General features: G+C 40.8%; 1 protein-coding gene across 1 annotated transcript in view; it reads right to left on the reverse strand.

Moving 5' to 3' along the window:
* The window catches only part of LOC131922282 (PH domain-containing protein DDB_G0287875-like), a 67877-nt gene that overhangs the window by 33089 nt on the left and 11809 nt on the right, over positions 1 to 22979 (reverse strand). The window contains exons 2-3 of the mRNA XM_059277043.1: positions 5527 to 5597; positions 2728 to 2752 (exon numbers count right to left, since the gene is read on the reverse strand). Coding sequence (XP_059133026.1) covers positions 2728 to 2752; positions 5527 to 5597 — 96 coding nt within the window. The remainder of the gene's footprint in view (positions 1 to 2727; positions 2753 to 5526; positions 5598 to 22979) is intronic.

A 22979-nucleotide genomic window follows, 5' to 3' on the forward strand; every position in this document is an offset into this window, starting at 1 on the left:
GATGCTTAGATTCAAAGTCACTCAGAGCCAAGTTGTCAGATGATGGTTGGGATGAATAGGAACTTCCCTTCCACTAGACAGGCCTGGATATGTCCTCATCACGAATTGACAAGAACATTGGTAATATAATAAACAATGCCTGTACACATCATTTTCTAGGTGACATCCTCATTGACCATCTGTACAGCCTTTATTAATTCTGGCTAAGATAGGGGTAATGACTACAGGAGCATCGAGAACGTACTATCCCTGTTCATGCCTTTTCATGCAGTTTTCTTTTTCCAGAACAGATCTGTATTCTAGTCTAGCCTGAAATTTCTACAGCAAATAATGAACTTATGTCTCTCCTTCTTTCACTTCTCAAGGACAAGGACTAATAAGATTGAGACATCCTGGGCACATTTTGAGCAGAATTAGGAGTTAAACTCTGCGTTTAATTAGCAAACTCCGTGGTTATGCTAATCATACACTGAGGCAACTGGGCCACAAGCTCCAGCCCATATTAGCATACTAGCTTTTCTTAAACTAACTTAAACAAACTACCATATAACAAAGTACTGAAAGTGTAAACACACTGTGCATAAAATACTTTTGAAATGATGTTACTTAGCCATATGCCGTTCACTGCTGAATATATAGATATAGATATCTGAGTGGTCACACTGAAAACATGAGGACCAATCACCACTGAGAAGAAAACTCCTGGAGCATAATAGAGTGCACCCCATTTTTAAATATATAGTCTCACTGAGTGTGGTAGTGAACTCCTTTTATAACAGTTCTCTGTAGGCACAGGCAGGCAGAACTGTGTGATATCCAAGTCAGAAGGGTATATATGTAGCTAGTTCCAGGAGAGCCATGGATACATAATGAGATCCTGTCTTTAAAAAAAAAAAAAAAGCAAAAACCAAAACAAAAAAAAAAAAAACCCACTATATTGTCCAAAAAGTCAGACCTCACAGATCAACATCCAGGTGGAGACTGGAGTTCTTAGTGGACACTGTGCCTAGATTGTGTTGCTTTTTGTGTCCATACTAATATTGTTAAACACCTTAAAGCTTTTCAGGTTTTACTGGAAGGAGCCAACCAAGTCTAGCACACACCCAGTTCACACACATCCATCCTGACTCAATGTAGTGGTAAGCATAGAATCTGTGATCTACACCACAACATGGGCTGTTTTCTTCCATACTTGCTAATGTGTGCAGGCAGGGTATTAAATGCACTTGTTGCACTGCATATGTAAAGATCCTCATCACTTATTCTGGGCATTGGTTTATTCATCTGTTTAGGAAAACACAAATCAACCCACTACAAATGGCTGTGGTGAGCTTTAAACACATTGTTTAGATAAATTATGAATACTATTTTTTCTCAAGAAATTTACAATTTTAATAGAAACCAGCTGACATTCATCCCCAAAGGCTCATTTCCAGTTACAACTTTTTTTAAATTTTATTTTTCTTTATTAAGAAATTTTCTACTCACTCCTCATGCTATCCACAGACCCCCACTCCTCCCTCCTCCCATCCCCAGCCCTCTTTCCCAAGCCACTCCACATCCCCACATTCCCCAAATCAAGGTCTCCCATGGGGAGTCAGCAGAGCCCAGCTCACTGAGACTAGGCAGGTCCAAGCCCCTTCCCACTGCACCAAGGCTGTGCAAGATGTCACACCACAGGCCCCGGATTCCCAGAAGCCTGCCCATAGACCAGGGACAGATCCCGATCCCCCTGCCTGGGTGCCCCCCAAACAGTTCAAGCCAAACAACCGTCTTCCATGTCCAGAGGGCCTAGTCCAGTCCCATGGAGGCTCCACAGCCACCAGTCCACAGTTCATGGGCTTCCACTAGTGTGGCCGGTCATCTCTGAACGTCCTCCCATCATGATCTCGACGTCCCTCGCCTGCAGTATCTCTGCTTTCTCTCATCAACTGGATTCCCAGAACTTAGCCTGGTGCCTGGCCGTGGATCTCTGTATCTGCCTCCATCTCTCACTGGACAAAGGCTCTATGATGACAGCTAGGTTATTTGCTAGGCTGGTCACCAGAGTAGACCGGTCCAGGCACCCTCTGGACCACTGCCAGCAGACCAAGGTGGGGTCAACCTTGTGGATTCCTGAGAGCCTCCCCAGCCCTCTGCCTCTTCCTATTCCCATGATGTCCTCATCTATCATGGTATCTTCCTCCCTGCCCTCCCACTCTGTCCCTGTTCCAGCTTGACCCTCCCATTTCCCTATGTTCTCCTCCCCCACTCCTAAAAAAAAAAATTTTTGTTTACTCAATCAACATAGATGGAGTAAACAAAATACAATTTAAAAAAAGTTTTTAAAAAAAGTCTCCCAGAACAAGAATGGAGCCTGTGCTAGATCCTCCATGGTTGACTCATGGCCAGCTGACACAGTGGCTCAAGTCCTTAATTTTTTTTTCACAACAGTTTCCCTGAAAATTGGGTTCAGTGACATGGACATCTGTCTAGATAAAAGAAGTTTAAACATAGCCTAGTGCACAAAATCCCAAACTAAAGAGGTCACAGCTAGATGTAGCAACTGTAGACACATAAGTATGGTTTCTTACTTGAGGTATCACTTTTTTTTTTTTTTTTAAATCGAACTCCCAACTGTCAATTGATGAATGTGTTTTTGCTTACTGTGGTACACTAGACAAAAGACAACCAGTATTCACATAATTCACATCTAAAACATGTCTTCAGTGACTCCAGAATACATACCGTGTCTGTGTATTCCAGGTTCCACCTGCAACATACAGTAAAGAAAACACTTTGAGACTCAGATTATGGTGAGTTCTGTTTGCACAACACTTTGGTTCACCTGTTTGCTGGGCATTATTACACCAAGGATTGCCAAGCCCTTGGGTGGAAGATTCTGGATTAGTATGTTATATGATACTGACAGAATATCTCAGGACGTCTCCTTTGTGACAAACACTAGTCTGTTTTTCACTTTTGCTGACTAGAGGCCACATCAGGTATCCCTATGTGTTTAGCCTCCACTGATGGTCAGCTAAGGTATATCACGACATGACAGAGCAACTCCATATCTGATTACTATGATTTGTTTGTTTGAAACAAGAATTAACCTTTATTGAGCACTTACTATGTGACAGGACAGATTAATATCTTTTAATATTTTAAGGCAATTAAGTAAATATTGTTATTGCTACTTTATTGAGGAAGGCAATGTAGACACAGAAAGGGTAAGTTTGCCCAAAGTCACAGAGCCAAGAACTCCCAGTTTTTCCACACAGGAGGCTTGAAGCTCAGAGCTCAGGTTGTCATACCACCGGCTTCCTTTGTAGAGTCCCTCTGTGGCCCATGTGTTGGAATTCCTGGTCACTGGCCACTCCCTCCTCCCCCACTCCCCAGCTACATGACCAAGCATGCACTGCCAAAATGATTAGTCATTCCAAGGCTTTACGTCTTATGTAATCCATGCGCTGCATTAGGCAATCTATGCGTATGCGTGGCATAGCTACATATGCGCATGGGCAGGGGAATCCATAAAAAGCTAGTCACAGACTCCTTCCCCCTTCTCCCTTCCCCTCCACCCAAGTCTTCCATAGGCCTAGGCACATTCTCTCCTGTCCCTCCTTCCCTAATAAACTCTGATAGTGGATTTGTGGTGCCTCGAACCTTTCCTCACACGGTAACAGTGCCGCTTAATGAATGACATTGTGCCGCCACATAAAAACCAACACTGGTGAAAACCAACACCACGTGCTCTTTTGCTCTCCTCAACAACTGCCGCCTCCTGGCTCTCCCGCACTGTGGTTTGCTTTGGATGGTGTTAGTTCAAAAGCGGCCTCAGCTTCCTACCGGCCTCCTGGAGACTAAATTCCCTGCCTGATCCAGGGCGTCCGATCAGAAAGGCCACACCTTGTTCTGATGCCTTGGGAGTCATTCTCTTCCAGGCACGCGGTCCAGGATGCCAGCAGCATCTTAGGAAATACCTAGCGTCTAGGAACCGGGCAAGGCGGAAGGAGAGCGAGGCCTTGGTTTTCTGACAAGCAGGGGCTGACATGGCAGGGCTGGGCAGAACAGCTAAAGGGGCAGCGCCACGCCCGTGCCGGCTGCGCCCCTCGCCAGCAAACGCCCCCGGCCCCGCTTCTGACTTTCCAGGCAGAGAAACTCCAGCCGCCCTGTGACTCTGTGAGGCCTCCTCGCACGGGCCACCCTCTGCGCTTGCGCAGTCAGTAGCACAGGTGCTCCGGGATGGCCATGCCTGCGCGGATTGCCACGCCCACGCACTGGCTTCCCGCGGTTTTTCACAAGCTGGAAGTGCAGGGCGTCGCTGCGTGGGGTCTCTTTTCTCTCCAGGCGGCAGCTGAGGGGGGCCAGGTTAACTTGAGGGCTCCGTTTGCACATGGTGTTGCAGGGGCTTCCAGAAAGAGAAATATTGTGGACCCCAAATGGCCCCGTGGCTGGTGTGTTAGGCTGGGGGGGGGGGGGGGCGGGGTGTTGGAGGAGGACGTAAATTCTGACTGGAAAATGTCCCCCTCTCTTCAAGGAGAGCCCCAAACAGGCCCTGTCCGGCCTCCTCTTGAGGCCAAGATCTGAGGGAGGGTGTGTCCGTGAGTTGGGTAGGACCCCCTTATCCGTGTGCGCGCGCGCACACACGCACACACATGCACACACACTCACACACGCACCCCAGTCCAGGCCGAGGGTTTAGTGGTCCCCGAGGATAACGTGCACTTCCACATGTTTGTTTGAATCAGGCATACTGGTCTACACCTGTAGCTCCTGCACTAGGGTGGTAGACACTCAGGAGACCAGTAGTTTGAGGCAAGTCTGAGTTGTAGGAGACCCAGTCCTACATGCCATAGTTTTAGGATATTTAAGGTATTCCGAATTGTAATAGCCCTTATAAGACCTCATAGGCTTAGGATGAGTTGGTGTTTCTGTGTTGAGAAAAAAAAATGGCCCCATCTCTGTTGTGATTTCTAGAGTGGTACAAAAATATCTAAGTTTCCTGTATTCTACTGATTATTATGATTACTATATTACTACTATGCCCTTTTATGAGGCACTCTAATAATGTACGTGCATCCCATGACTTAGAGTTCTGAGCACCTGGACACCCTATACTGGGGCATATGAAGCTTCCACAACATTGATCTTTGGGAAACAATCAAATTCAACCTAAACCAGAGGCTCTAGAAGTCATAAAAAAAGGGAGGGGACCCTTACGTGAATATTCAAGTCTACATGGATGATATGCCTATCAACTTCCAAGTGAAATTTACATACTTTTGTCAAAAGCAGAACACCATTCTCCCAAAGACATCCTGTCCCCTTGACTCAGAATCAATACCTGACATAAGCATGTGTGAATGTTCTATCCAATCACTAATCTGGTCTAATTCTGTTTCCCCCTCTTCCTAAATATACTATTTAACACTCATGATAACCTAACCAACTTTATTTTTCAAATGTGATAGCCACTAAAACATAAGGGAATAATCATTAAAGCAGCTTTTCACTCTTTCATAAAGGAAAGAAACTGTTTACCTTCACTAAGGAATTCGGGAACTTTTGTACATCGGTTGGGGAAGGTGTGACAGTTGGATATTCCGGTTCAACTAGAGGGACAGAAAAATAACTGTCAGTTCATGGTACCATTTACCCACCCAAGCATCTTTACTTGACATGAATAAAAGTGTATGGCGTCAGTACATGTGATTAGACTTAGTTAAGCGACTACTAGACTTTTTCCTAATGGCAAATATAGGCAAAGATTAAAAAAAAATAATAAACAGAGAGTTTTTTTCTGCTTTCTAGAGAATAGGAATCTAAAGCAACGTGAGAGTCTATGTTTCAATATGTAACTATGGAATACATGTTTTGAAAAACTTTTATACATTTATTCAGTTTGGGAGGGAGCACATCAGAGGAAAACCTTTGGTGTCCAAGTCTCTCCTTCCATTAGGTGTATTCTGGGGATAGAATCAAAACATCAGGTCTGGTGACAAGCACTGATACTTACTGAGCCATCTCACTCTCTCCATTAAAATAAATCTCACAATTAAACAACAAATCACCATCGATTCCTAAGATCGTTTTGAAACCCAGAGAACTAACAATCCCTTTAGCATATCTCACAAACATATTTCAACCTCCATCAATTGATACATTCTGATTCTGCATTCACCACAAAGAACATAGAATTTTAGCCTTGATAACATATACATTTTACTGGGGAAGTGAATTTAGTATGAGGCATATGGTGTAACTGTATTGATCCTTCATCCTTTGACATACAACAATAATTTATTGAAGAGTGGAAAGCAATAATAAGCATATTGTGTCTTGTTTCTCCTTCTAGTCTTTTCTTACTATTCTATGAACCTTTGTATTCATGCGTTTTGTGGCATCCAATTTAAAACCAGCAGTGATGGGGAAGAATGACTGTCTGGATCCTGTTGACCATTCAAGTCCTTTAACACAGTTCTACATGAGAGTTGCTTCAAGGTTGATGCGTACTCTTAAAACTGGGTAGATATTCTTGGTACTTATGTGTCACTATTTCAGGGTGTATAGCTCACAAGGTCTCTGTACTTGTAAGAGCCACATTTGTATTGCCATTAGACATCAATCAAAGATCTCCCCATTTGTAATTGTCTTTAGGCCAGGTGTGAAGGTGAGTGTCCCAACCCTAAGTATCTGTGAACTGATGAGAAGTACTGGTACTTCCTTATAATGACTAGGATGAAATGTGACACTGATGTAACAATACCTATCCTGGGCTATGTCATAAAGTAGATAGTACCTAGGACTTCTACAGACTTGCAGATATCCTGACATGTACTTAGATGATAGAACATCTTGTTTGGTGAATAAAGTAACATTTTAGAGACTCAGGATAGTGGGCAATATGTCTGGGTTCACATCTTGGCTCTTCTACCTAAGAGCATATTCTCTCTCTCTCTCTCTCTCTCTCTCTCTCTCTCTCTCTCTCTCTCTCTCTCTGTGTGTGTGTGTGTGTGTGTGTGTGTGCTCTGTGTGTGTGTGTGTGTGTGTGTGTGTGTGTGTGTGTGTGTTTATTCCACCCTGGGAATTCACATAGTCAATAAAGAAGAACATGTGTCTATGCTGTTGCTGAGTCATTTAATGAATATAATCCAAGCAGTGTCAACACTTGGGAAGGTTAGTTATTGTAAAATATCCTGCTATCCAAAGTCCTGAATTTTAAATTCCCAGGTCACTGTTCTTCAATGGCATATGACTGCTAGTCCTAAAGACCTACATTTCAAATTTACCAATCTCTATTGAAAAGAGGTGTAGATTTTTAAATGATTTCTATGTTGTCCTAAGTATACAATCAATCAAATGTCCATGCCTAAAAATAGCCAGCATTGTTCACTAGAGTATTCTAGCTGCTTTACCATGGTCAGTGTATACCTGTTTAATGAAATGAGCCCCAGAATTCTTGATGGATTAACATTACATATTAAAATGTCTAGTATTATAAGATCATTGAAAACATACAACCTTAATTAACAGTTCTTCACAAATATGAACATCTCTATATTTAGGTTTTGAACAATTCATGAAGACAGCTATAACTCTGAAAGAGGTCTTCTATTCACAACCCTGGAGCAGTTCTGGGGAGCTAGCCTCCTCTGGACTGCATTACAAAGTATTTCATAGAGAATAGAACATACATTATACATGATAAAAATAATTCTAACAACACAGAAGTTATAAATATTTAAAGATATTTTGAGAAACATTAACCAGTCTAATTGAAGAAGTATTCAATGGTTAGTAATGTCATACCTGGACTGTAACAGCAGTTCCCCATTTTACCAACTCCAAACAATTATCGCTGTATTTAGAAACGTTTACAATGAGCCAATCCTCAGAGTATACTGGCACTCTGCACTGAGGCATGAACATATCTAAGTACATGTCAGCAGCGTGTCATAGAACGTTCATTGTGAACTCATCATACTGTGACATCCAACAGCTGCTGTCTAGGCAAGTCAACTCATCTAAGTCCAAGACTAGAGTCTGAGTTATTTTAAATGCCACTGTACTGTACTTCATGATGGCCAACTACAAAGTAAATGTTTTCCCTACACACACACACACACACACACACATACACACACACACACACACACACACACACACAACTTGCGTTACAGAATTTCTCTGTGGTGTCTGTTAAATGGCAGAAGAGTGAGCAACATGAGTGAACTCAGGTAGCATGAGATTGTGTTGGTTACTCGTGTAACTAACAGTAGAGAATGTATTTATTTTCACTGTTTACCTTCACTGTTTACATAAGAAGCTATAGAAGGGCCCTAGCTTAGCAGAAATATATGGTCTTCCTCCAATAGTTTCAACCTGCCTAGTGCCTCTCAGTTAGTGATTCTCTGGTTAGTGGACCACACTGAGAGGTGAACAAGGCTTCCATATTTTCTAGAGATGCTCAGATTCAAAGTCATTCAAAGCCAAGTTGTCACATGATGGTTGGGATAAATAGGAACTTCCCTTCCACTAGCCAGGCCTGGATATGTCCTCATCACAAACAGACAAGAACAGTAGCCAGGTGCATTGGTAATATAATAAACAGTGCCTGTACACATCATTTTCTAGGTGACATCCTCATTGACCATCTGTACAACCTTTATTAATTCTGGCTAAGATAGGGGTAATGACTACAGGAGCTATGGTGATATTTGTACTGAAATGTGATTTTATTTGTATGTTAATAAACAAAATTACCTGGGGGTCAGAGCTCATAGCAAGCCATAGCAGAAGCTGGGTGGTGGTGGCACACACCTTTAATCCTGATCACATGACAGGCAGACCTCTGTGTGTTCAAGGATACAACCAGCATGGAGACACACGCCTTTAATCTCAATTCCAACCATAGAGACCTAGAGGTCTGTATAGACAGGCAGTGACGAGGAGGTCATGTGGTTGGGTTTACAACCAATAAGAAGGCAGAACAGAAAGTCAATAAAAAGACAGACACACAGGAAGTAGACCTCTTTCTGAGGGGAAGGACGGCAGCGGCAGGAAGATTAAGAAGGCGGTTTTAAGTCTCAGCTCTTAGCCACTGCTCTGACCTCTTGGGCTTTTAACTCTGCATTTGGCTCTGTGTTTCTTATTTAATAAGACTGTTACATCTACAACAGTGTCTGTACACATCATTTTCTAGGTGACATCCTCATTGACCATCTGTACAGCCTTTATTAATTCTGGCTAAGATAGGGGTAATGACTACAGGAGCATTGAGAACGCACTATACCTGTTCATGCCTTTCTCGCCAAAGTCCTATATTGCTATGCTTTCTTTTTTTTCCAGAAAAGATCTCTGTAGTTTCTTTTGTTTTTTTACTCTTGCTTTTTGGGGGCCCACCATCCAGCTCCTAAATAAATCACATAGAGGCATATTCTTTCTCATGAATGCCTTAGCTTTGCTTGCTTCTAATCAGCTTTTTTAACTTAAATTATACCATCTACCTCTGCCTCTGAGCTTTTATCTTTCTCTATTTCTATATACCTTTCTTTACTTCTTACTCCACAGCTTACTGTGTAGCTGAGTGGCTGGCCCCTGGAGTTCTCCTCTCCTTTTCTTGCTCCTTGATATTTCTTCTCAGATTTCTCCTCCAATGCATTCTCTCTGCCTTCCAGCCCTGCCTATCCTTTCTCCTGCCTAGCTGTTGGACATTCAGCTCTTTATTAGACCAATAAGGTGTTTTAGGGAGACAAAGTAACACAGCTTCACAGAGTTAAACAAATACAATATAAAGGAATGCAACACATCTTTGCATCATTAAATAAATATTACACAGCATAAACAAATGTAACACATCCACAACACATCAGGTCTTTGGTATTTCCTTCAGTCTGCAAAGATAGTCCTGCTGTAGAGTAACCATTCTGTACACTATGAAGATTTGTCACTGTGACTGGTTTAATAAAGAAGATGACTGGCCAATAGCTGAACAGGATAAGCTTAGGTAGGAGAGCCAAACTGAGAATGCTGGGAAGAGAAAGGGTGGAGTCAGAGGAGTTGCCAGCCAGATGCAGAGGGAGCAGGAGATGTATGTGACATGCTAATAAAAGTACCACCACATGCAGAGCATGAATAAGGTATATGGGTTAACTTAAAATGTAAGAGCTAGTTAGTAATAAGCCTGAGCTATTGGCTGACATTTATAAGCAATCTTAAGTCTCCATGTTGATTATCTGGGATCAGGGGGTCAGGAGAGGAAGACTCTGCCTTATAAATGGCACCCAACTTCCAGGGCCGTGTTCATCCACACAAAGCCTGAGCAAGCTTTAAAAAAAGGTTCTAAACATATAGAAATGGAGCCAGACATGATTTCCTAGTCTTGTATCTCTCATACCTGCTGCAGTACAGTGACAAATCTCCTGGCAACTGCCAGCACACTATGAGCTAAGCCACGTGGTACGTTCCCATCACATGGGGCATGGTACAGAGAGATATCTCCCAGAGCCATACTGCATGGCAGGTTTAGGGTTTTTGCAGACAGAAAAGGTTACAGATACACAGTAAAGACAGATTCAGATGAAGAAGACTTCTAAATGGATAATAGCATGTTTTAAAATATGCATAAGCTTGGGATAGGAAAGATAAAGTGTAGAGAAAGTCCTGTAAAAAGGAATAGAGTAATTTAAAAAATATAAAAAGTCAATAAAGATAGGAAATACACAGAGAGTATGGATCCTATATGCTATTGTGTTGTGTTTTAATTTTTTGGCTGCTAAGAGACATTGGATTATGGAAACTGCTAGATTCAACCAACTTATATATTTTAAAAATATCTTGACTTCAAATTTTAAGTCACAAGATATGTTACTTTGGGGGGGAAGTTATGCTTTTATTTCCACAGGAAATGAGAGGCTGTGGATTCATTCCAGGTTAAAGACAATCAGGTTTGATTGAGGAAGACCCCCTGAAATCCTGACTGCAGACATGAAGAAATAAACCTAAAAGAACAAGACACATGATGTATATTTTACCTGCTCAAATGCATAACAAAAAAATCATCTTTGGCCGACTTGTGTACAATGCACAATCTATATTTATATTGATACAGATATGAATGTTACCCTTAAAAGTCTATATATTTTCAGAACAAGGGGAACAGACACCAATAAAAATGGATGGACCAAGGTGATCTAGCATGCAAAACAGCTTCAAGGCTGCTGACTAAGATGATCCAGCCTCACAGACTACTCCAGCCAAGACTTAACAATTATCCTGATTTTCTCAAGGTTCTCCCAAAGATTAACAGTGCCCCCAGAAAACAGGAAGCAGTCTAGAGAAAACAACATCCACATTCCAAAAGTATTGGCTATGGATGTTTGTTATAATTTTAGGGGGGTTGATTACAAGTTGTTATTGGTAATGGTCAGGAAAAATAAGCTGAACAAAGGAGATTACATTCAAGATTCCATTCTGAAAAGAAAAAGGGAGGATATAAAAATAATAGAATAAAAGGATAGATTATTGAATCTATTTTTAAACCAAATACAACTACCAGTCTTAAATATTTTACATTAGTATGAATTTTTATACATTGATACAAATTTAAAGTTAATTTTGTAATACTGCATGTATGTTTCTACTCTTGTTTTGGTTATTATGCTTATGCATCTCATTTTAAAATGTAATGTATAATTAAAAATACAGATTAAGCCAGGTGGTGGTGGCACACACCATTAATCCCAGCTAGAATTACATAGTGACCCTCACACAACAATAGTGGGTGACTTCAATACACTTTCTTCAATATACAGGTCATCTAGATAAAAACTAAACAGAGACATGCTGGTGTTAAATAATGCCATACACCATATGTATCTAGTAGATATCTAGGAAATATTTCATCCAAACACAAAAGAATATACTTTCTTCTCAGCAGCTCATGGAACTTTCTCCAAAATTGACCGTACAACTGGACATGAAGTAAGTCTCAATAGATATAAGAAAATGGAAATAACATTCTGTATCTTATCTGAACACCATGGATTAAACCTAGATATAAACAACAGCAGAAACGCCAGAAAGTAAACCAAGACATGGAAACTAAATAACTAACTACTGATGAAAACTGAGTCAAAACAGAAATCAAGAAAGAAATTTTTCAAATTGAATGAAAATGAAAACACAGCAAGCCCAAAGCTGTGAGACATAAAAAAGGCATTCTAAGATGCAAGTTCATAACACTAAGTGCCCACATATAAATCAAACGTACAAAACAAAAACAAAGAGATCTAATGTTGGCAACTCAATAGTAAACCTGGAAGCTCTAAAACAGAAGGAGAAGGAGAATATTGTGAGATACTTGATTACACTGTATGAAAATATGTCACTGTGATTAGTTTAATAAAAAGCTAAATGGCCAATAGCTAGGCAGGATTTGGGGGGGGCACAGAGAATGCTGAAAAGAAGGGCAAAGATGCTGAGAGATGAGAATAAACAAGACATGCAGTAGGAGAAGTAACAGACATGACTCATAGCAGGACATAGATTAATACAAATAGGTTCATTTAAGTTATAAGAACTAGTTAGAAACAAGCCTAAGCTATAGGCCAAGCTTTAATAATTAATAAGAAATCCCTGTGTCATTATTGGGGAGCTGATGGTCCCAACAAAAAAATCTGTCTATAAATGGCGTCTAATGTGGGGGTATGAATATCCAAACAAAGGGCCTGAGAAAACAAAAAATAAAATTATGGGCAAAGAACTAGCCCTGTAGTCTCTCAGGCAGGCTGGTTCTTGGCAGTGTACAAAGACATGGCTACAGGCTGCTGCCTGTGGGATGGAGCCAGTTGCCATCCACTAGTACCATGTGCCAGTGCCATAGGCTAAGCTGAGCTGTATGTTATGTGATCAGAGAATGTTGCAGATGGTTAGTAAAGCCAGGTCCAAATACAAGAAACCTCTAAACAGGTTATAGTGTGTTTAACAATGTGCGAAGGCTTAAGGGAAAGAAAGGATATAGACAGTTGTAAAAAAGCAATGGTTTAAAAATAATAAAATAAAGTCTTTAAAGAGAGAAGTAAAGTTAAAAAACAAAAAAAGAATAAGCCACATAGAGATGGGAAATATACAGAAAGTCTGGATCCTGTATAGTGTTGTATTGACTTTAAATTTTGTGATTGCTGATGAGCAAACAATAGCTGCTGAGAGACACTGGATTATAAAAACTACTACATTAAACTAGTCTGTATATTTTTTAAATGTCTTAAATTGAAGTTAAAAAAAAATATGTTACTTTGGGGAAGAGGTTATGCTTTTGTTTCCAAAGGAAATAAAAGGCTGTGGATTCATTCAAGATAACTGGGATCAGATTTGATCAGGGGAAACCCCATAAAAATCCTGGCTACAGACATAAAGAAATAAGCCTATAAAAACTACAAGACAGCCGGGCGGTGGTGGCACACGCGTTTAATCCCAGCACTCGGGAGGCAGAGGCAGGCAGATCTCTGTGAGTTCGAGGCCAGCCTGGACTACCAAGTGAGTCCCAGGAAAGGTGCAAAGCTACAAAGAGAAACCCTGCCTCGAAAAACCAAAAAAAAAAAAAAAAAAAAAAAAACCCAAGACAAGTGATGTATATTTTACCTGCTCAATCAGAAAACTGTTGTTGTTGGTTGTTTTTGTTCTTTTGGGGGTCCCGCTACCCAGCTCTCAAATAAATACACACAGAGAGTTAGTCTTAATTATAAATTCCTGGCCTTAGCTTGGCTTGTTTCTAGTCAGCTTTCCTTAACAGAAATTATCCTGTCTACCTTTTGCCTCTGGGCTTTTACATTTCTCTTACTTTTGTATAGCTTACTTTTACTCTTACTCCATGGCTGGCTGTGTGGCTGGGTGGCTGGCCCCTGAAGTCCTCTTAGCCTTCTCTGGCTCCATCTTTCTTTTCCTCCCAGATTTCTCCTTCTATTTATTCTGCCAGCCCTTTCTTTCCTTTCTCCTGGCCTGCCACCAGCCATCAGCCCTTCATCAGAATATCAAGTACTCTAGACAGGCAAAGCAACACAACTTCACAAAGCCAAACAAACACAACATAAAAGAATGCAACACATCTTTGCATCATTAAACCAATGTTCCACAGAACAAACCAATGTAATACATTTTAAAATAATATTCTACAACATAAAACAAAAAAATCATCTTTAACTGACTTTTGCACACCACAGAGGCCATACTTGTGTTAATTTAGATATGTATGTTACCTTTGAAAGCGTATGTGTTTTCAGAGCAAGGGGACCAGACACCAAGGAAAATGGATGGTCCAGGTGATCCAGCTTCTCAGAATGCCTCTGTTGCAGTTTCCTCAGAATTCTGCATCCAGAACAGCTTCAAGGCTACTGGCTGAGATGGTCTTACCTTACAGGCTATTCTAGCCAGCACTTGACCATTATTCTAATTTTCTTAAGGTCCCTCAAAGATGTCAGTGCCCCCAGACAACAGGAAGAAGTTAAGAGAGCATAACACTCACATTCCCAAGAGGTGGAGTGAGTAGTTTATGGTAATCCAGTGGGTTATGGATGTTTGTCATAATTTAGTGGGGATATAGGAATATAGGTGAAAAAAGACAACTATTAACCTCAAATATTTTACATTGGTATGGATTTTGGTACATAGATACAAACTTAAAGTTATTTTTGTTATACTGAAGGTATGTTTCTACTCTTATTTAAGATATTGTACCTATGGAGCTCATTTAAAAATGTAATGTAAAGTTCTTGTCCTTGAAAGCTATTTAGGATAATAAAGAAATACAGGTTAGTAGTTAGTCTTCTATTACAATCAAAATTACAATCAAGTTAGGTATATTTTCAGGGTCAATCAGAGACATATTTTAAATAGATAGATGGTCTTCCAACATTTCAGAGACCTACAGAATATGGTATTTTAATGTTTTAATAACATAGGGCTTCTCATGACAGTGAGACACATCTGTTCCTGGCAGCACCAATCTACTTCAGAGAAGATGATGGTCATCGAAGAAACTCCATATGGAATTTTCTTTCTATGTGACAAAAAAAAGAAATTGCCTTTGCCTCTACTGTTGTCACTACACTATCTAAACTAGACAAGCAGGACATACAAAAAAGCAACTACTGAACTTTGCCAAGACAGGATAGGACAGTCCTTCAAAAATTCCTGATTCATAGAAAAGTCTGACAGATAGACTGTAGGCAGAAGATGGATGACCCAATATTGTAGAGGCATGTTGGGTGACAGTCCAGGCAGCCAGATGTCTGTTATTTCTACAGGTTTGGAAGTGGCTTGCACTGCACTTCCTGTTTACTTGGGTAATAGTATATCCTTCTGGGGTCTTTGATGAAGTTGAAGACTACATAGTTTTAGTTATATTTTTTATTAGTTATGAAAGAAAATAAGTTAGGTACAAAACTTTGGAGTCACCAAGACAGGATAAATAATGGAGTATTTTCTTTGAATCTGCCAAATACAAATGGACTGGGTATTGTAAATGTAATCCTTACTTGATAATTGTTCTTATTGTATATAGTTTTACTATGTTAGAGTTAAAAACTCTTTCTTTTTTATTTCCCAAGAAGAGGGAAATGTTGCAAGATATTTGATTACACTGTGTGAAGATATGTCACTGTGAATGGTTTAATAATAAGCTAAAATGGCCAATAGCTAGGCAGAATTTGGGGAGCACAGAGGACAATGGGAGGAAGGGCAGAGGTGCTGAGAGACAGGAAACAAACAAGACATGCAGAAGGACAGGTAAGAGATACGAGCCACATGGCAGGATGTAGACTAATAGAAACTGGTTAATTTAAATTATAAGAACTAGTTTGAAACAAGCCTAAGCTATAGGCTGAGCTTTCATAATTAAATAAGTTTCTGTGTCATTATTGGGGAGCTAACAGTCCTGATGAAAAAGACCAACAGAAGAAGGAGAAGGAAAAAGAGAAAGAGAAAGAGAAGAAGGAGGGAGGAGGAAGAGGAGAAGGAGGAGGAAGAGAAGAAGAGATAACACCCAAAAGGAATAGACAGCAAAAAATAATCAACTCATGGCTGAAATGAAGAGATCGAAGCACACACACACACACACACACACACACACACACACACACACAAATTAATGAAATGAAGTTGTTCTTTGAGACAATAAAATTAACAAACCCTTAGCCGAATGAACTAAAATATAGAGAAGGGGATCAAAATTTATAAAATTAGAGACAAAAGAGGGAACATTACAACAGACACCAAGGAAACATAGAGAATCATAAGGACATACCTTAAAAATTCTGTACTCTACCAAACTGGAAAACCTAAGAAACAGATGAATTTCTTGATATATATAACCTACTAAAGTAAAATCAAGATCAAATAAGCAATTTAAATAGCCCTCCTAGTGAAATAACACCTAGTGAAATAAAGCATTAAAAGTCTCCTACTCCAAAAAAAGTTCATGGACAGATGAATTCAGCACAGAATTCTATCAGGCCTTAAAGAAGAATTAACTCCATTACTCCTCAAATTATTACAAAAAAATAGAAACTGAAGGAACACTGCATAATTCTTTTTATAAGGCCAATATTATCCTGAAAACTAAACCACACAAAGACTCAACAATAAAGGAAATTATAGACCAGCAAGCCTTATGAAGATAGCTGGAACAATTCTCAACAAATACCTAAAAAACCAAATTCAAGAGCACATAAAAAAGATTATCCATCATGACCAAGTTAGCATTATTCTAGAGACATGGGGATGGTTCAACATGGGTAAATCAATCAATGTAATGAACCATATATACAAACTGAAAGACCAGAACCATATGGTCACCTCATTAGATGCAGAAAAGACCCTTTGCAAAATCCAACACTCCTTCCTGAAGAGTTGGGACACCAAGGACATACATTGACATAATAAAGGTGACTTACAGAAAGCCCACAGCCAACAGCAACCTAAATGCAGAGAAACCCAAAGCATTTCCACCAAAATCAAGAACAGGACAAAAATGTCCACTCTCTGCATACCTATTCAATGTACTACTTGAAGTCCTAGCAAGAACAATAAGACAACTGAAGGAAACCAAGGGGATATGAACAGGAAAAGAGTCAAAGTATCTCTACTTGCAGATGATATGATTAAATACATAAATTACCCTAAAAACTCCTCCAGGAAACTTCTACAGTCAATAAACATGTTCAGAAAAGTGGCAGGATTAAAAATTAACACACAAAAATTGGTAGCCTTCCTATATACAAATCACAAACAGGCTGAGAAAGAAATCAGGAAAATAACACCTCTCAGAGACCTTGCCTTGGAGGAGGTGAGAATGGGGGTTTGGTTGGGGGAAGGCTGGGGGGAGGGAGAAGAGAGGACAGAAGAATCTGCGGTTGGTATGTAAAATGAATAGAAAAATCTCTTTAATAATAATAATAATAATAAATGAAAAAAACCTTGGGATAACCCTAACCAAGTGGAAGACATATAATAAAAACTTTAAGACACTGAATAGACAAATTGAAGAAGACATTGGACAATGGAAAGATCTCCCATGCTCATGGATAGGTAGAATTAATATTGTAAAAAATGGCCATTCTACCAAAAGCAATCTACAGATTCAATGCAAGTCTTATAAAAATTTCAACACGATTCTTCACAGAAATTGAAGATAATTTTCAGCTTCATGTGGAAACAGAGAGAGAGAGAGAGAGAGAGAGAGAGAGAGAGAGAGAGAGAGAGAGAGAGAGAAATCTCAGGATAGCTAACACCATCCTGAATAATAAAAGAACTGCTGGAGATATCACCATCCCCAACCTCAAATTGTACTACAGAGTATGTACAGTATTGGCATAAAAACTGACACATTGATCAATGGAATTATATTGAAGATTCAGAAATAAGTACACATACCTATGGGCACCTGATTTTGATTAAAAAAAAAAAAAGCCAGAAATACACAATTGAAAAAAAGAAAGCATCTCCAACAAATACTGCTGTTCAAACTGGATAGCTACATGTAAAAGAATTCAAATAGATCCATACTTATTGTAGGGAAAGGGGGCCAGCCAAAGAAACCCACTCCGGCCCTGAACCCAGAGCCAGTGAAAGAAACACACCCTGAATCTGAGACCTGACCCAGTGAAAGAAACACTTTATCTCTGAACCCAGAACCTAAGAAACATGCCCTGACTCTGAAACCAGTGCCAAAGAAACATACTTTGTCCCTCGAATCAGAGCCAGTGAAATAAATATGCCCTAGTCTTAGAATTAGAGACAAAAAGCTGAAAAGGGCCAGTAAAAGAAACAGAGTTTGACCCTGAAACCAAAGCCATCTCTGCCTCTGATCAAGGAAACCAACCAATCCCTGAGCAGGAAAACTAACCAATCTCTAAGCAGAAAATCTTCTCCATCAAGAAACTCCACCCCTAAGAAGCCCTATATAAACATCTCTGCATGTTCAGTTGTGGGCTGTTCCTTCCCACCCTGGCAGAAGCAGCCACTCACCTGGACTCCTCCTTCCTAATATATCTCTTTCTTTTTTTTTCTTTTTTTTTTTTAATTAAGAGATTTTCTATTCATTTTACATACCAACCACAGATTCCCCTGTCCTCCCTCCTCCCACCCCCCATTCCCACCTCCTCCAAGGCAAGGTCTCCCATAGGGAGTCAGCAGAGTTAAGGCAAGTCCAGGCCCCTCCTCCCTGCACCAAGGCTGCACATAGTGTCTCACCATAGGCACTAGGCTCCAAAAAGCCAGCTCATGCACTAGGGACAGGTCCCAATCCTGGGGGCCCCCTAAACATTTCAAGCTAAACAATTGTCTTGCTTATCCAGAGGGCCTAGTCCAGTACCATGGGGGCTCCTCAGCTATTGGTCCACAGTTCATATGTTTCCACTAGTTTGGCTAGTTGTCTCTGTACTTTTTCCAATCACGGTCTTGATATCTCTTGCTCATAGAATCCCCCCCCTCTCTCTCCTCTCTCTCTTCTCTCTCTCTCTCTCTCTCTCTCTCTCTCTCTCTCTCTCTCTCTCTCTCACTGATTGGACTCCTGGAGCTCCACCTAGGACCTGGCTGTGGATCTCTGCATCTGCTTCCATCAGTCACTGGATGAGAGCTCTGTGATGACAGTTAGGGTATTCAGCCATCTGATCACCAGAGTAGGTCAGCTCATTACCAGTAGTCTATGGTGGAGTCATCCTTGTGGATTCCTGGGGACCTCCCTAGCACTCTGCTTCTCCCTATTCTCACAGTGCCTTCATTTATCATGGGATCTCTTTCTTTGTTCTCCCAAGATTCAATACTCTTGTCTCTTCTAACTCCAGTCCTGTCAGCTGTCTGCTAGTGCAGCTGGTAGAGTTGTATACTGGACTTAAAGGAATAGCATTTTCTTTTTTCTCAATTTGTACTTCAATAAAGGAACCAATTGCCTACCTCAAAACATTAAAAACAAAAACTTATAATTGACAAAAAATGTTAGAAACCAAACTTACCTGTGTGCCTCTGAGCAGTGGCGTTACAGAGATGAAATCAGAAAGGGCCACCAGCAGGGTTTCAGTGTGAACTTTGGTGCTGGGCTGTTTGCAACTTCCAGAGTGATAAAGCTCTTTCTTAAAAGAGTGTTAGGTGAAGATCTTCATTTGCAGGTGCAGAACAGAAGAACCTTGCTGAGACATCCCTTAGGGGACTGAGCAGGGTGGAGCAGAAAAATGTAACAGATTTCCACCAGAGCCTGAGGAGATTGCTACATTTCTGCAGGGGTTTCCCATTTAGCAGAGTGAAGCAGAAGAAGCAACATCTTGGGCCAGAGAGGAGAAGCAGCAGCAGCAGCAGCAGCAGCAGCGCTCTTCTGGGAAGTCCTCCTAAACGTGGGGGTGGGGAGGCAGAACAAAGCTCAACTGTGATGGCTTTCTCCAAGAGAGGAGCAGGATTGCTATATACTGCAGGGAGACCATCCCCTACTGCATCCCAGCTTCAGGTATAGCCTGACTTTGCAAACAGGATACCTTTCTCTCCGGAGCTGAGCTGTCCTATTGCAGCTCCAGGTATAGCTTGACTACCTGAACAGTCAGAATACCTTTCCCTCCAGAGCTGTAAAACAGAAAGCATCTCCAACAAATGCGGCTGGTCAAACTGGACAGCTACATGTAGAAGAATTCAAATAGATCCATACATATGATCCTGCACAAAACTTAATTCCAAATGGACTGAAGACCTCAATATAAGGCCAGATACACCAAATCTGATAGAAGTGAAAGTGGGGAATAGTCTTGAACCCATTGGCACATGAAAATGCTCCCTGAGCAGAATACCAGTAGCACAGGCACTAGGACCCACAGTTACTAATTGGGACCTCATGAAGTTGAAAAGCTTCTGTATGGCGAAGGATGCCATCATTCAGACAAAGTATCAGGCTATAGAATGGGAAAAGATCTTTACCAATTATGTATTGAATAGTGGCTTAGTATCTAAAATACATAAAAAACTAAAACAACTGAACAACAAGAAAATAACCCAATTCAAAATGGGGTATAGAACTAAGCATAGAATTCTCAAGAGATGAAACACAAATGGCTCAGAAGCATTTAAAGAAATCTTGAACATCATTAGCCATCAGGGAAATGCAAATTAAAACTACTTTCATTTTATACCAGTCAACCAAAATCTATCAATAAAACATTGGCCGGGCGGTGGTGGCGCACGCCTTTAATCCCAGCACTCGGGAGGCAGAGCCAGGCGGATCTCTGTAAGTTCGAGGCCGGCCTGGGCTACCAAGTGAGTTCCAGGAAAGGCGCAAAGCTACACAGAGAAACCCTGTCTCGAAAAACCAAAAAAAAAAAAAAAAAAAAAAAAAAAAAATGGCAGCTCATGCTGGCAAGGATGTTCTAGTCTAATTATACAATGGAATTTCATTCAGCTTAAAAAAAACACAAAATTCCTTTGTGTAAATGTACCACATTTTCAATATCTTCTCAATCAGTCAATGGACATCATCTAGACTAGAACGGCAATGAATGTGGATGAAAAAGTCTCTCTGTAGGAGGAGGTAGAATCCTTTGGGTACATGCCCAAGAGTGGCATATTTAGATCTTCAGGTAGATCTATTCCCAGATTCCTGAGGAACCACCACACTGACTGCCATAGTGGCTGTAAAAATTTGCACTCCCACCACCAAAGAAAATGTTTTCTCCTTTCCCCACATCCTTGCCACAAAAAGACCAGTCCAAGTTTTACCCAATTTTTCTCCCCTTTTGTGGAAGAAAAAAAATACATGAAAAACTTCACCCTGGCTCTGCCTCTTCTCCCTGGTCCTTGTTATCTCTATGGAGAGAATTCTGATGAGACATTTTAGAGTATAGTACAGGAGGTAGACAGTCCTTACTACAGAGTAAAGTCTGGCACTCTCAACAGGGGTAAGTTAACAGTGACCAAAGATACTATTATGTCAATTTATGTTTTAAGCAAGCTTTATTCCAAAGCCCCCTCATGGGTGTTATCCTGTGTGGGTGATTGACAAGACCATTCGGATTGATTCTTATGGGAAGTGAATATGGTATCCCTTGCTCACTATCAGAAGCCTCTTGCTAGATAGTAATTTTATAAGATTTTTGTAGCAGGCTGAGTGTTCAGCCACTACAGTAGTAGGGAAGGCATAAGTGTAGAGTTAACAAATTCACTCTTTAGCCCAGAACAGGAATAATAGTTTATAGAGTAGACTACAAGAGGGAAGCAGGCTGGGAAGTAACTACAGTATCACCTAGAGCACAGGGCAGCGGGCGGGAGACAGGTGTGGGGGATGTCTCCATTTGAGCAAACTACTTTTATAGTAAGGGGGACTTTCCTTGTGTACTTTCCTGGCATGTAGTTCATCCCATGCAAAGAAATGCAGTTCAGATTACCTAGTCTGGGAGGTCAACATAAACGGTAGTGCACACAATCCTCAATTATGCATTCCAGGCCATGTGAATAGGGCCTGTGCAAATCAGAGTCATACAAATAAGAGCAGTTCTGGTTGACTAAAGTTTGGTTCAGGTTAAAGTGTGGGTCACAGGGCAATAGGCTGCAGCTCTGTGATGCCAAGTTGCAGCAATCTGTGGCTAGCAGTTTGAGATTTCAGGACCATGCTTTTCAAGATTCCCTAACGGAGATCAGATCTTTTTTTTTTTTTTTTTTTTTTAAACTAAGGTCATTTTCTCAATAATCAGGTATTGGCAGTTACCAGGTTTCTCCAGAACCAGGTTTTGGCAGTTATCAATTAAAGTTTTCTTAGCCATTCAAGATGTCATGTTCCCTTCCAGGGTCAGAGATATGACTCAGGTCCCATTCTTCTTGACCATTGATTAGTTGACTGTAGTTGTAGTCCTGGGTTTTAAACTATTAATTATGATGTCCTTCAAGTCTACTAATATTGTAGTAGCTATGTAACACTTAGGCCCGAGTAACTCAGCTTTCTCTACCACTTCACAAAGGCCTTGGAAGTTAGAGTGTGGGGAAGGTGCCAATACACACTGTACTCATTCATCATCATCTAATTGGAAGTTTATTTACTTCACCGCTGCTAGGTGATGGCCGTGGAGCTGAGTGATACAGAAAGGCAAGTCTGTACACCAGGAGGTCACACCAGAATGAGCAACAAGCTCTGTGCAGAAGCTTTTATAATGCACGGAACAGTAAGCAGTGTGGTCAGTGAAGTCTATCATCAACATGAGGGCTTAGGCCAAGAACTCTGCAAACGCCATCTGTTTGACATTGTAGAAAACTTATTTTTCCTTTGCCCATAGGTATTGCTTGCAAATAGCTTCTGGGTTAGGAATCCTGTTCACTTCCCCCTCTCAGAGTTGGGACCCTGTGTGGCTCGCCCCTGTGAAGGTGCCATGTGTGCTACCACGGGCTCTACGAGTTCACATGTGCATCAATCCTGCTACATCTGGAGGACAGTGTTTCCTTGGAGTGGTTTGTCACCTCTGGCTCTTGAAATC

Source organism: Peromyscus eremicus, chromosome 12, assembly GCF_949786415.1.
Source record: "Peromyscus eremicus chromosome 12, PerEre_H2_v1, whole genome shotgun sequence".
Lineage (NCBI taxonomy): Eukaryota > Metazoa > Chordata > Mammalia > Rodentia > Cricetidae > Peromyscus > Peromyscus eremicus.